This window comes from Notolepis coatsorum (genome assembly GCF_963971535.1).
Source record: "Notolepis coatsorum genome assembly, contig: SCAFFOLD_356, whole genome shotgun sequence".
In the NCBI taxonomy this organism is placed as follows: Eukaryota; Metazoa; Chordata; class Actinopteri; order Aulopiformes; family Paralepididae; genus Notolepis; species Notolepis coatsorum.
The window spans coordinates 56,961-71,168 of record NW_028173982.1 but is presented as its reverse complement, the minus strand read 5'-3'; the positions used below and the strand labels follow the sequence as shown (position 1 = coordinate 71,168).

The window sequence follows — 14,208 nt, the reverse complement described above, 5'->3', positions numbered from 1 at the left end:
CATTAATATCTCTCTCTGAGACACACATACATGTAGACATTAATATCTCTCTGAGACACACATACATGTAGACATTAATATCTCTCTCTGAGACACACATACATGTAGACATTAATATCTCTGAGACACACATACATGTAGACATTAATATCTCTCTCTGAGACACACATACATGTAGACATTAATATCTCTATGAGACACACATACATGTAGACATTAATATCTCTGAGACACACATACATATAGACATTAATATCTATCTGAGACACATACATGTAGGCATTAATTAATATCTCTCTCTGAGACACACATACATGTAGACATTAATATCTCTCTCTGAGGCACACATATATGTAGACATTAATATCTCTCTCTGAGACACATACATGTAGACATTAATATCTCTCTGAGACACACATACATGTAGACATTAATATCTCTCTGAGACACACATACATGTAGACATTAATATCTCTCTCTGAGACACACATACATGTAGACATTAATATCTCTCTGAGACACACATACATGTAGACATTAATATCTCTCTGAGACACACATACATGTAGACATTAATATCTATGAGACACACATACATGTAGACATTAATATCTCTCTCTGAGACACACATACATGTAGACATTAATATCTCTCTGAGACACATACATGTAGACATTAATATCTCTCTCAGAGACACACATACATGTAGACATTAATATCTCTCTGAGACACACATACATGTAGACATTAATATCTCTCTGAGACACACATACATGTAGACATTAATATCTCTCTGAGACACACATACATGTAGACATTAATATCTCTCTCTGAGACACACATACATGTAGACATTAATATCTCTGAGACACACATACATGTAGACATTAATATCTCTCTCTGAGACACACATACATGTAGACATTAATATCTCTGGGACACACATACATGTAGACATTAATATCTCTCTCTGAGACACATACATGTAGACATTAATATCTCTCTGAGACACACATACATGTAGACATTAATATCTCTCTGAGACACACATACATGTAGACATTAATATCTCTCTCTGAGACACACATACATGTAGATATTAATATCTCTCTCTGAGACACACAGACATGTAGACATTAATATCTCTCTGAGACACACATACATGTAGACATTAATATCTCTGGGACACACATACATGTAGACATTAATATCTCTCTCTGAGACACACATACATGTAGACATTAATATCTCTGAGACACACATACATGTAGACATTAATATCTCTCTCTGGGACACACATACATGTAGACATTAATATCTCTCTCTGAGACCCACATACATGTCGACATTAATATCTCTCTCTGAGACACACATACATGTAGACATTAATATCTCCCTCTGAGACACACATACATGTAGACATTAATATCTCTCTCTGAGACACACATACATGTAGACATTAATATCTCTCTGAGACACACATATATGTAGACATTAATATATCTGAGACACACATACATGTAGACATTAATATCTCTCTCTGAGACACACATATATGTAGACATTAATATATCTGAGACACACATACATGTAGACATTAATATCTCTCTCTGAGACACACATACATGTAGACATTAATATCTCTCTCTGAGACACACATACATGTAGACATTAATATCTCTCTGAGACACACATACATGTAGACATTAATATCTCTCTGAGACACACATACATGTAGACATTAATATCTCTGAGACACACATACATGTAGACATTAATATCTCTCTCTGAGACACATACATGTTGACATTAATATCTCTGAGACACACATACATGTAGACATTAATATCTCTCTCTGAGACACACATACATGTAGACATTAATATCTCTCTGAGACACACATACATGCAGACATTAATATCTCTCTCTGAGACACACATACATGTAGACATTAATATCTCTCTGAGACACACATACATGTAGACACATACATGTAGACATTAATATCTCTGAGACACACATACATGTAGACATTAATATCTCTCTCTGAGACACACATACATGTAGACATTAATATCTCTATGAGACACACATACATGTAGACATTAATATCTCTGAGACACACATACATATAGACATTAATATCTATCTGAGACACATACATGTAGGCATTAATTAATATCTCTCTCTGAGACACACATACATGTAGACATTAATATCTCTCTCTGAGACACACATATATGTAGACATTAATATCTCTCTCTGAGACACATACATGTAGACATTAATATCTCTCTGAGACACACATCCATGTAGACATTAATATCTCTCTGAGACACACATACATGTAGACATTAATATCTCTCTCTGAGACACACATACATGTAGACATTAATATCTCTCTGAGACACACATACATGTAGACATTAATATCTCTCTGAGACACACATACATGTAGACATTAATATCTCTGAGACACACATACATGTAGACATTAATATCTCTCTCTGAGACACACATACATGTAGACATTAATATCTCTCTGAGACACACATACATGTAGACATTAATATCTCTCTGAGACACACATCCATGTAGACATTAATATCTCTCTGAGACACACATACATGTAGACATTAATATCTCTCTCTGAGACACACATACATGTAGACATTAATATCGCTCTGAGACACACATACATGTAGACATTAATATCTCTCTGAGACACACATACATGTAGACATTAATATCTCTGAGACACACATACATGTAGACATTAATATCTCTCTCTGAGACACACATACATGTAGACATTAATATCTCTCTGAGACACACATACATGTAGACATTAATATCTCTCTCAGAGACACACATACATGTAGACATTAATATCTCTCTGAGACACACATACATGTAGACATTAATATCTCTCTGAGACACACATACATGTAGACATTAATATCTCTCTGAGACACACATACATGTAGACATTAATATCTCTCTCTGAGACACACATACATGTAGACATTAATATCTCTGAGACACACATACATGTAGACATTAATATCTCTCTCTGAGACACACATACATGTAGACATTAATATCTCTCTCTGAGACACACATACATGTAGACAAATAATATCTCTCTCTGAGACACATACATGTAGACATTAATATCTCTCTGAGACACACATACATGTAGACATTAATATCTCTCTCAGAGACACACATACATGTAGACATTAATATCTCTCTCTGAGACACACATACATGTAGACATTAATATCTCCCTCTCAGACACATACATGTAGACATTAATACCTCTCTGAGACACACATACATGTAGACATTAATATCTCTCTCTGAGACACACATACATGTAGACATTAATATCTCTCTGAGACACACATACATGTAGACATTAATATCTCTCTCAGAGACACACATACATGTAGACATTAATATCTCTCTCTGAGACACACATACATGTAGACATTAATATCTCTGAGACACACATACATGTAGACATTAATATCTCTCTCTGAGACACACATACATGTAGACATTAATATCTCTCTCTGAGACACACATACATGTAGACATTAATATCTTTCTGAGACACACATACATGTAGACATTAATATCTCTCTCTGAGACACACATACATGTAGACATTAATATCTCTGAGACACACATACATGTAGACATTAATATCTCTCTCTGAGACACACATACATGTAGACATTAATATCTCTCTCTGAGACACACATACATGTAGACAAATAATATCTCTCTCTGAGACACATACATGTAGACATTAATATATCTCTGAGACACACATACATGTAGACATTAATATCTCTGAGACACACATACATGTAGACATTAATATCTCTCTCTGAGACACATACATGTTGACATTAATATCTCTGAGACACACATACATGTAGACATTAATATCTCTCTCTGAGACACACATACATGTAGACATTAATATCTCTCTGAGACACACATACATGCAGACATTAATATCTCTCTCTGAGACACACATACATGTAGACATTAATATCTCTCTGAGACACACATACATGTAGACATTAATATCTCTCTCTGAGACACACATACATGTAGACATTAATATCTCTGAGACACACATACATGTAGACATTAATATCTCTCTCTGAGACACACATACATGTAGACATTAATATCTCTATGAGACACACATACATGTAGACATTAATATCTCTGAGACACACATACATATAGACATTAATATCTATCTGAGACACATACATGTAGGCATTAATTAATATCTCTCTCTGAGACACACATACATGTAGACATTAATATCTCTCTCTGAGGCACACATATATGTAGACATTAATATCTCTCTCTGAGACACATACATGTAGACATTAATATCTCTCTGAGACACACATACATGTAGACATTAATATCTCTCTGAGACACACATACATGTAGACATTAATATCTCTCTCTGAGACACACATACATGTAGACATTAATATCTCTCTGAGACACACATACATGTAGACATTAATATCTCTCTGAGACACACATACATGTAGACATTAATATCTATGAGACACACATACATGTAGACATTAATATCTCTCTCTGAGACACACATACATGTAGACATTAATATCTCTCTGAGACACACATACATGTAGACATTAATATCTCTCTCAGAGACACACATACATGTAGACATTAATATCTCTCTGAGACACACATACATGTAGACATTAATATCTCTCTGAGACACACATACATGTAGACATTAATATCTCTCTGAGACACACATACATGTAGACATTAATATCTCTCTCTGAGACACACATACATGTAGACATTAATATCTCTGAGACACACATACATGTAGACATTAATATCTCTCTCTGAGACACACATACATGTAGACATTAATATCTCTGGGACACACATACATGTAGACATTAATATCTCTCTCTGAGACACATACATGTAGACATTAATATCTCTCTGAGACACACATACATGTAGACATTAATATCTCTCTGAGACACACATACATGTAGACATTAATATCTCTCTCTGAGACACACATACATGTAGATATTAATATCTCTCTCTGAGACACACAGACATGTAGACATTAATATCTCTCTGAGACACACATACATGTAGACATTAATATCTCTGGGACACACATACATGTAGACATTAATATCTCTCTCTGAGACACACATACATGTAGACATTAATATCTCTGAGACACACATACATGTAGACATTAATATCTCTCTCTGGGACACACATACATGTAGACATTAATATCTCTCTCTGAGACCCACATACATGTCGACATTAATATCTCTCTCTGAGACACACATACATGTAGACATTAATATCTCCCTCTGAGACACACATACATGTAGACATTAATATCTCTCTCTGAGACACACATACATGTAGACATTAATATCTCTCTGAGACACACATATATGTAGACATTAATATATCTGAGACACACATACATGTAGACATTAATATCTCTCTCTGAGACACACATATATGTAGACATTAATATATCTGAGACACACATACATGTAGACATTAATATCTCTCTCTGAGACACACATACATGTAGACATTAATATCTCTCTCTGAGACACACATACATGTAGACATTAATATCTCTCTGAGACACACATACATGTAGACATTAATATCTCTCTGAGACACACATACATGTAGACATTAATATCTCTGAGACACACATACATGTAGACATTAATATCTCTCTCTGAGACACATACATGTTGACATTAATATCTCTGAGACACACATACATGTAGACATTAATATCTCTCTCTGAGACACACATACATGTAGACATTAATATCTCTCTGAGACACACATACATGCAGACATTAATATCTCTCTCTGAGACACACATACATGTAGACATTAATATCTCTCTGAGACACACATACATGTAGACACATACATGTAGACATTAATATCTCTGAGACACACATACATGTAGACATTAATATCTCTCTCTGAGACACACATACATGTAGACATTAATATCTCTATGAGACACACATACATGTAGACATTAATATCTCTGAGACACACATACATATAGACATTAATATCTATCTGAGACACATACATGTAGGCATTAATTAATATCTCTCTCTGAGACACACATACATGTAGACATTAATATCTCTCTCTGAGACACACATATATGTAGACATTAATATCTCTCTCTGAGACACATACATGTAGACATTAATATCTCTCTGAGACACACATCCATGTAGACATTAATATCTCTCTGAGACACACATACATGTAGACATTAATATCTCTCTCTGAGACACACATACATGTAGACATTAATATCTCTCTGAGACACACATACATGTAGACATTAATATCTCTCTGAGACACACATACATGTAGACATTAATATCTCTGAGACACACATACATGTAGACATTAATATCTCTCTCTGAGACACACATACATGTAGACATTAATATCTCTCTGAGACACACATACATGTAGACATTAATATCTCTCTGAGACACACATCCATGTAGACATTAATATCTCTCTGAGACACACATACATGTAGACATTAATATCTCTCTCTGAGACACACATACATGTAGACATTAATATCGCTCTGAGACACACATACATGTAGACATTAATATCTCTCTGAGACACACATACATGTAGACATTAATATCTCTGAGACACACATACATGTAGACATTAATATCTCTCTCTGAGACACACATACATGTAGACATTAATATCTCTCTGAGACACACATACATGTAGACATTAATATCTCTCTCAGAGACACACATACATGTAGACATTAATATCTCTCTGAGACACACATACATGTAGACATTAATATCTCTCTGAGACACACATACATGTAGACATTAATATCTCTCTGAGACACACATACATGTAGACATTAATATCTCTCTCTGAGACACACATACATGTAGACATTAATATCTCTGAGACACACATACATGTAGACATTAATATCTCTCTCTGAGACACACATACATGTAGACATTAATATCTCTCTCTGAGACACACATACATGTAGACAAATAATATCTCTCTCTGAGACACATACATGTAGACATTAATATCTCTCTGAGACACACATACATGTAGACATTAATATCTCTCTCAGAGACACACATACATGTAGACATTAATATCTCTCTCTGAGACACACATACATGTAGACATTAATATCTCCCTCTCAGACACATACATGTAGACATTAATACCTCTCTGAGACACACATACATGTAGACATTAATATCTCTCTCTGAGACACACATACATGTAGACATTAATATCTCTCTGAGACACACATACATGTAGACATTAATATCTCTCTCAGAGACACACATACATGTAGACATTAATATCTCTCTCTGAGACACACATACATGTAGACATTAATATCTCTGAGACACACATACATGTAGACATTAATATCTCTCTCTGAGACACACATACATGTAGACATTAATATCTCTCTCTGAGACACACATACATGTAGACATTAATATCTCTCTGAGACACACATACATGTAGACATTAATATCTCTCTCTGAGACACACATACATGTAGACATTAATATCTCTGAGACACACATACATGTAGACATTAATATCTCTCTCTGAGACACACATACATGTAGACATTAATATCTCTCTCTGAGACACACATACATGTAGACAAATAATATCTCTCTCTGAGACACATACATGTAGACATTAATATATCTCTGAGACACACATACATGTAGACATTAATATCTCTATGAGACACACATACATGTAGACATTAATATCTCTCTGAGACACACACACATGTAGACATTAATATCTCTCTGAGACACACATACATGTAGGCATTAATTAATATCTCTCTCTGAGACACACATACATGTAGACATTAATATCTCTCTCTGAGACACACATATATGTAGACATTAATATCTCTCTCTGAGACACATACATGTAGACATTAATATCTCTCTGAGACACACATACATGTAGACATTAATATCTCTCTGAGACACACATACATGTAGACATTAATATCTCTGAGACACACATACATGTAGACATTAATATCTCTCTCTGAGACACACATACATGTAGACATTAATATCTCTCTGAGACACACATACATGTAGACATTAATATCTCTCTCAGAGACACACATACATGTAGACATTAATATCTCTCTGAGACACACATACATGTAGACATTAATATCTCTCTGAGACACACATACATGTAGACATTAATATCTCTCTGAGACACACATACATGTAGACATTAATATCTCTCTCTGAGACACACATACATGTAGACATTAATATCTCTGAGACACACATACATGTAGACATTAATATCTCTCTCTGAGACACACATACATGTAGACATTAATATCTCTCTCTGAGACACACATACATGTAGACAAATAATATCTCTCTCTGAGACACATACATGTAGACATTAATATATCTCTGAGACACACATACATGTAGACATTAATATCTCTCTCAGAGACACACATACATGTAGACATTAATATCTCTCTCTGAGACACACATACATGTAGACATTAATATCTCCCTCTCAGACACATACATGTAGACATTAATACCTCTCTGAGACACACATACATGTAGACATTAATATCTCTCTGAGACACACATACATGTAGACATTAATATCTCTCTGATACACACATACATGTGTGATCTAATGAGCATAACACACGACTTCAAGTGATTTAATGCTTTTATACAATGGCCGAATTCACCCAACCTTATTGCTATACAATAAACACACAGTAATTGAAGCATAATGGAGATTTATTCACAAAACCATCCACAGAGAAAGTAGATCCAATAGTAGATCCAATGGTCTGACCAAAGAAAATTACCATTTAGTTTTTTTTAAAGTCTGCGATTCTTCTTTTGTTTCACAATGGATCATGACAAACCAATTACATAATCTAAATATATGTGTAAATATGTGTAACGAACTAACATATTCCAGTTGATTGTATCTTTTTTGGAGGATTCGTTCAAAATATATTCATACTTCCATTTGTCTATCTATGGCGGACTCATTCAGACTCATTCAGAAATAAAAATAAAAAAGTAATTAGGTTGTGGGAGGGATCTGGGGTCACGTGGAGTGTGTTATACGATATAACAATGTGTAACTTGACTGTTTCAGCCAATCAGAATCAAGGTATTTGCATGCCATTGTATAAAGAGCAGATGAAGAGAGTTTGTTCTGTTCTCTCTGTCTCCACATCTCTGTTGTTGATCATCAGCATGTGATCAAATATGTCTGGTAGCTGAGAAGTGAGTCATTCATTGCATGAACTGTAACGCAATCATACAAGGTGAACATGAAACACATAAAACACCATTACATGCAGACGGTAAACCATTTGGTTTACGAGATTCACCTTGGAATAAAACAGGCTCCACTGTATTTCCATACTATATATATAATATACAGTATGTAGTAATATCACTGGAGAAGTGAGTAAACTCTGGGTGTGTTTCAGTGATATACAGTATACTATGGGTGTGTTGGTAAATACAGTATGAGAGCAGTGCAGTGATATACAGTATACTATGGGTGTGTTGGTAAATACAGTATGAGAGCAGTGCAGTGATATACAGTATACTATGGGTGTGTTGGTAAATACAGTCTGAGAGCAGAGATATACAGTATACTATGGGTGTGTTGGTAACTACAGTATGAGAGCAGTGCAGTGATATACAGTATACTATGGGTGTGTTGGTAAATACAGTCTGAGAGCAGAGATATACAGTATACTATGGGTGTGTTGGTAACTACAGTATGAGAGCAGTGCAGTGATATACAGTATACTATGGGTGTGTTGAGAGACGTCAAGAGGATTTACCAACAGTTCAGACACAGAGAGGAGTTTACCAACAGTTCAGATACAGAGAGGAGTTTACCAACAGTTCAGATACAGAGAGGAGTTTATCAACAGTTCAGATACAGAGAGGAGTTTACCAACAGTTCAGATACAGAGAGGAATTTATCAACAGTTCAGATAACAGATACAGAGAGGAGTTTATCAACAGTTCAGATGCAGAGAGGAGTTTACCAACAGTTCAGATACAGAGAGGAGTTTACCAACAGTTCAGATACAGAGAGGAGTTTACCAACAGTTCAGATACAGAGAGGAGTTTACCAACAGTTCAGTCACAGAGAGGAGTTTACCAACAGTTCAGATACAGAGAGGAGTTTATCAACAGTTCAGATACAGAGAGGAGTTTACCAACAGTCCAGTCACAGAGAGTAGTTTATCAACAGTTCAGATACAGAGAGGAGTTTACCAACAGTTCAGATACAGAGAGGAGTTTACCAACAGTTCTGTCACAGAGAGGAGTTTACCAACATTTCAGATACAGAGAGGAGTTTACCAACAGTTCAGATACAGAGATGAGTTTACCAACAGTTCAGATACAGAGAGGAGTTTACCAACAGTTCAGATACAGAGATGAGTTTACCAACAGTTCAGATACAGAGAGGAGTTTACCAACAGTTCAGATACAGAGAGGAGTTTACCAACAGTTCTGTCACAGAGAGGAGTTTACCAACATTTCAGATACAGAGAGGAGTTTACCAACAGTTCAGATACAGAGAGGAGTTTACCAACAGTTCAGATACAGAGAGGAGTTTACCAACAGTTCAGATACAGAGAGGAGTTTACCAACAGTTCAGATACAGAGAGGAGTTTACCAACAGTTCAGATACAGAGAGGAGTTTACCAACATTTCAGATACAGAGAGGAGTTTACCAACAGTTCAGTCACAGAGAGGAGTTTACCAACAGTTCAGATACAGAGAGGAGTTTACCAACAGTTCAGATACAGAGAGGAGTTTACCAACAGTTCAGATACAGAGAGGAGTTTACCAACAGTTCAGATACAGAGAGGAGTTTACCAACAGTTCAGATACAGGGAGGAGTTTACCAACAGTTCAGATACAGAGAGGAGTTTACCAACAGTTCAGATACAGAGAGGAGTTTACCAACAGTTCAGATACAGAGAGGAGTTTACCAACAGTTCAGATACAGAGAGGAGTTTACCAACAGTTCAGATACAGAGATGAGTTTACCAACAGTTCAGATACAGAGAGGAGTGTACCAACAGTTCAGATACAGGGAGGAGTTTACCAACAGTTGAGATACAGAGAGGAGTTTATCAACAGTTCAGATACAGAGAGGAGTTTATCAACAGTTCAGATACAGAGAGGAGTTTACCAACAGTTCAGATACAGAGAGGAGTTTACCAACAGTTCAGATACAGAGAGGAGTTTATCAACAGTTCAGATACAGAGAGGAGTTTACCAACAGTTCAGATACAGAGAGGAGTTTACCAACAGTTCAGATACAGAGAGGAGTTTACCAACAGTTCAGATACAGAGAGGAGTTTACCAACAGTTCAGATACAGAGAGGAGTTTACCAACAGTTCAGATACAGATAGGAGTTTACCAACAGTTCAGATACAGAGAGGAGTTTACCAACAGTTCAGATACAGAGAGGAGTTTACCAACAGTTCAGATACAGAGAGGAGTTTACCAACAGTTGAGATACAGAGATGAGTTTATCAACAGTTCAGATACAGAGAGGAGTTTACCAACAGTTCAGATACAGAGAGGAGTTTACCAACAGTTCAGATACAGAGAGGAGTTTACCAACAGTTCAGATAACAGATACAGAGAGCATTGTAAACACAGAAACACTGCTATGACCAGACTATCTGACTATAAACCAGACTATCTGACTTTACACCAGACTATCTGACTATAGGACCAGACTATCTGACTATAAACCAGACTATCTGACTATAAAACAGACTATCTGACTATAAACCAGCCTATCTGACTATAAACCAGACTATCTGACTATAAACCAGCCTATCTGACTATAAACCAGCCTATCTGACTATATAACCTATAGACTATCTGACTATAGGACCAGACTATCTGACTATAAACCAGACTATCTGACTATAAACCAGCCTATCTGACTATAAACCAGCCTATCTGACTATATAACCTATAGACTATCCGCTAGTTTACCAACACACCCTCTGTCAGACTACTGTATATATCAGCCTTCTATCTTACTGCTATAGAAGTGAATGTCCATCTCTGTTCGTTGGTATGTTTTTGTGTTTGTGTGTTTCTCTCATGCACCCTGTAGGTTCATCAAGATGGAGATGAAGTCTGTGAAGTTTGAGGACTCTCTGTTTGAAGACTGTTACTTTGAGGACATCAGGTCAACAGACACCGTGTTTGAGAACTGCACAATACGAGCCACCGTCTTCTACAACACAGGTAGGAGTGACCAGGGCTAAAGGTTAAAGGTCAGGAGTTAGGAGATAGGAGTAAGGGGACTGTCAGCCAGGAGGAATCTTCTACAACACAGGTAGATTATACAAGTTAGGAAGTTATTGAATAAAGCACTGATCCTATTACTGTAAAATAAAGAATTTAAGTAACTTAAAGGGCCATTTCACCTTGGTTCTCTGAATACCACATGCCGTTCATCATTTCTTTATTCATTTAAACAGAGTGCTGTTTCAACAGATTTGTTTGTAAGATTTAAGATTATAATTGTACGGAGCTATTGCTAAGCTAACCCACTACACAGCTAGTCTTAGCTGCTCTCAACACAGTTAGTGTTAGCTACCTCTCAACATAGCTAGTGTTAGCTGCCTCTCAACGTAGTTAGCGTTAGCTGCCACTCGACATAGCTAGTGTTAGATGCCTCTCAACATAGCTAGTGTTAGCTGCCTCAGTCTCAACACAGCTAGTGTTAGCTGCCTCAGTCTCAACACAGCTAGTGTTAGCTGCCTCAGTCTCAACACAGCTAGTGTTAGACATTAATATCTCTCTCTGAGACACACATACATGTAGACATTAATATCTCTCTCTGAGACACACATACATGTAGACATTAATATCTCTCTGAGACACACATACATGTAGACATTAATATCTCTCTGAGACACACATACATGTAGACATTAATATCTCTGAGACACACATACATGTAGACATTAATATCTCTCTCTGAGACACATACATGTTGACATTAATATCTCTGAGACACATACATGTAGACATTAATATCTCTCTCTGAGACACACATACATGCAGACATTAATATCTCTCTCTGAGACACACATACATGTAGACATTAATATCTCTCTGAGACACACATACATGTAGACATTAATATCTCTCTCTGAGACACACATACATGTAGACATTAATATCTCTGAGACACACATACATGTAGACATTAATATCTCTCTCTGAGACACACATACATGTAGACATTAATATCTCTATGAGACACACATACATGTAGACATTAATATCTCTCTCTGAGACACACATACATGTAGACATTAATATCTCTATGAGACACACATACATGTAGACATTAATATCTCTGAGACACACATACATATAGACATTAATATCTATCTGAGACACATACATGTAGGCATTAATTAATATCTCTCTCTGAGACACACATACATGTAGACATTAATATCTCTCTCTGAGGCACACATATATGTAGACATTAATATCTCTCTCTGAGACACATACATATAGACATTAATATCTCTCTGAGACACACATACAAGTAGACATTAATATCTCTCTGAGACACACATACATGTAGACATTAATATCTCTCTGAGACACACATACATGTAGACATTAATATCTCTCTCTGAGACACACATACATGTAGACATTAATATCTCTCTGAGACACACATACATGTAGACATTAATATCTCTCTGAGACACACATACATGTAGACATTAATATCTATGAGACACACATACATGTAGACATTAATATCTCTCTCTGAGACACACATACATGTAGACATTAATATCTCTCTGAGACACACATACATGTAGACAAATAATATCTCTCTCTGAGACACATACATGTAGACATTAATATCTCTCTGAGACACACATACATGTAGACATTAATATCTCTCTCAGAGACACACATACATGTAGACATTAATATCTCTCT

The 14,208-nt window shown here is 35.9% G+C and overlaps 1 protein-coding gene across 1 annotated transcript in view; it reads left to right on the top strand.

Moving 5' to 3' along the window:
• Positions 1–14,208, top strand: part of LOC311247653 (synaptic vesicle glycoprotein 2B-like) — a gene marked incomplete at both ends in the record, with an annotated part of 161,147 nt that overhangs the window by 97,905 nt on the left and 49,034 nt on the right. Inside the window, one exon of the mRNA XM_084338666.1 lies at positions 12,344–12,477. Coding sequence (XP_084194792.1) covers positions 12,344–12,477 — 134 coding nt within the window. The remainder of the gene's footprint in view (positions 1–12,343; positions 12,478–14,208) is intronic.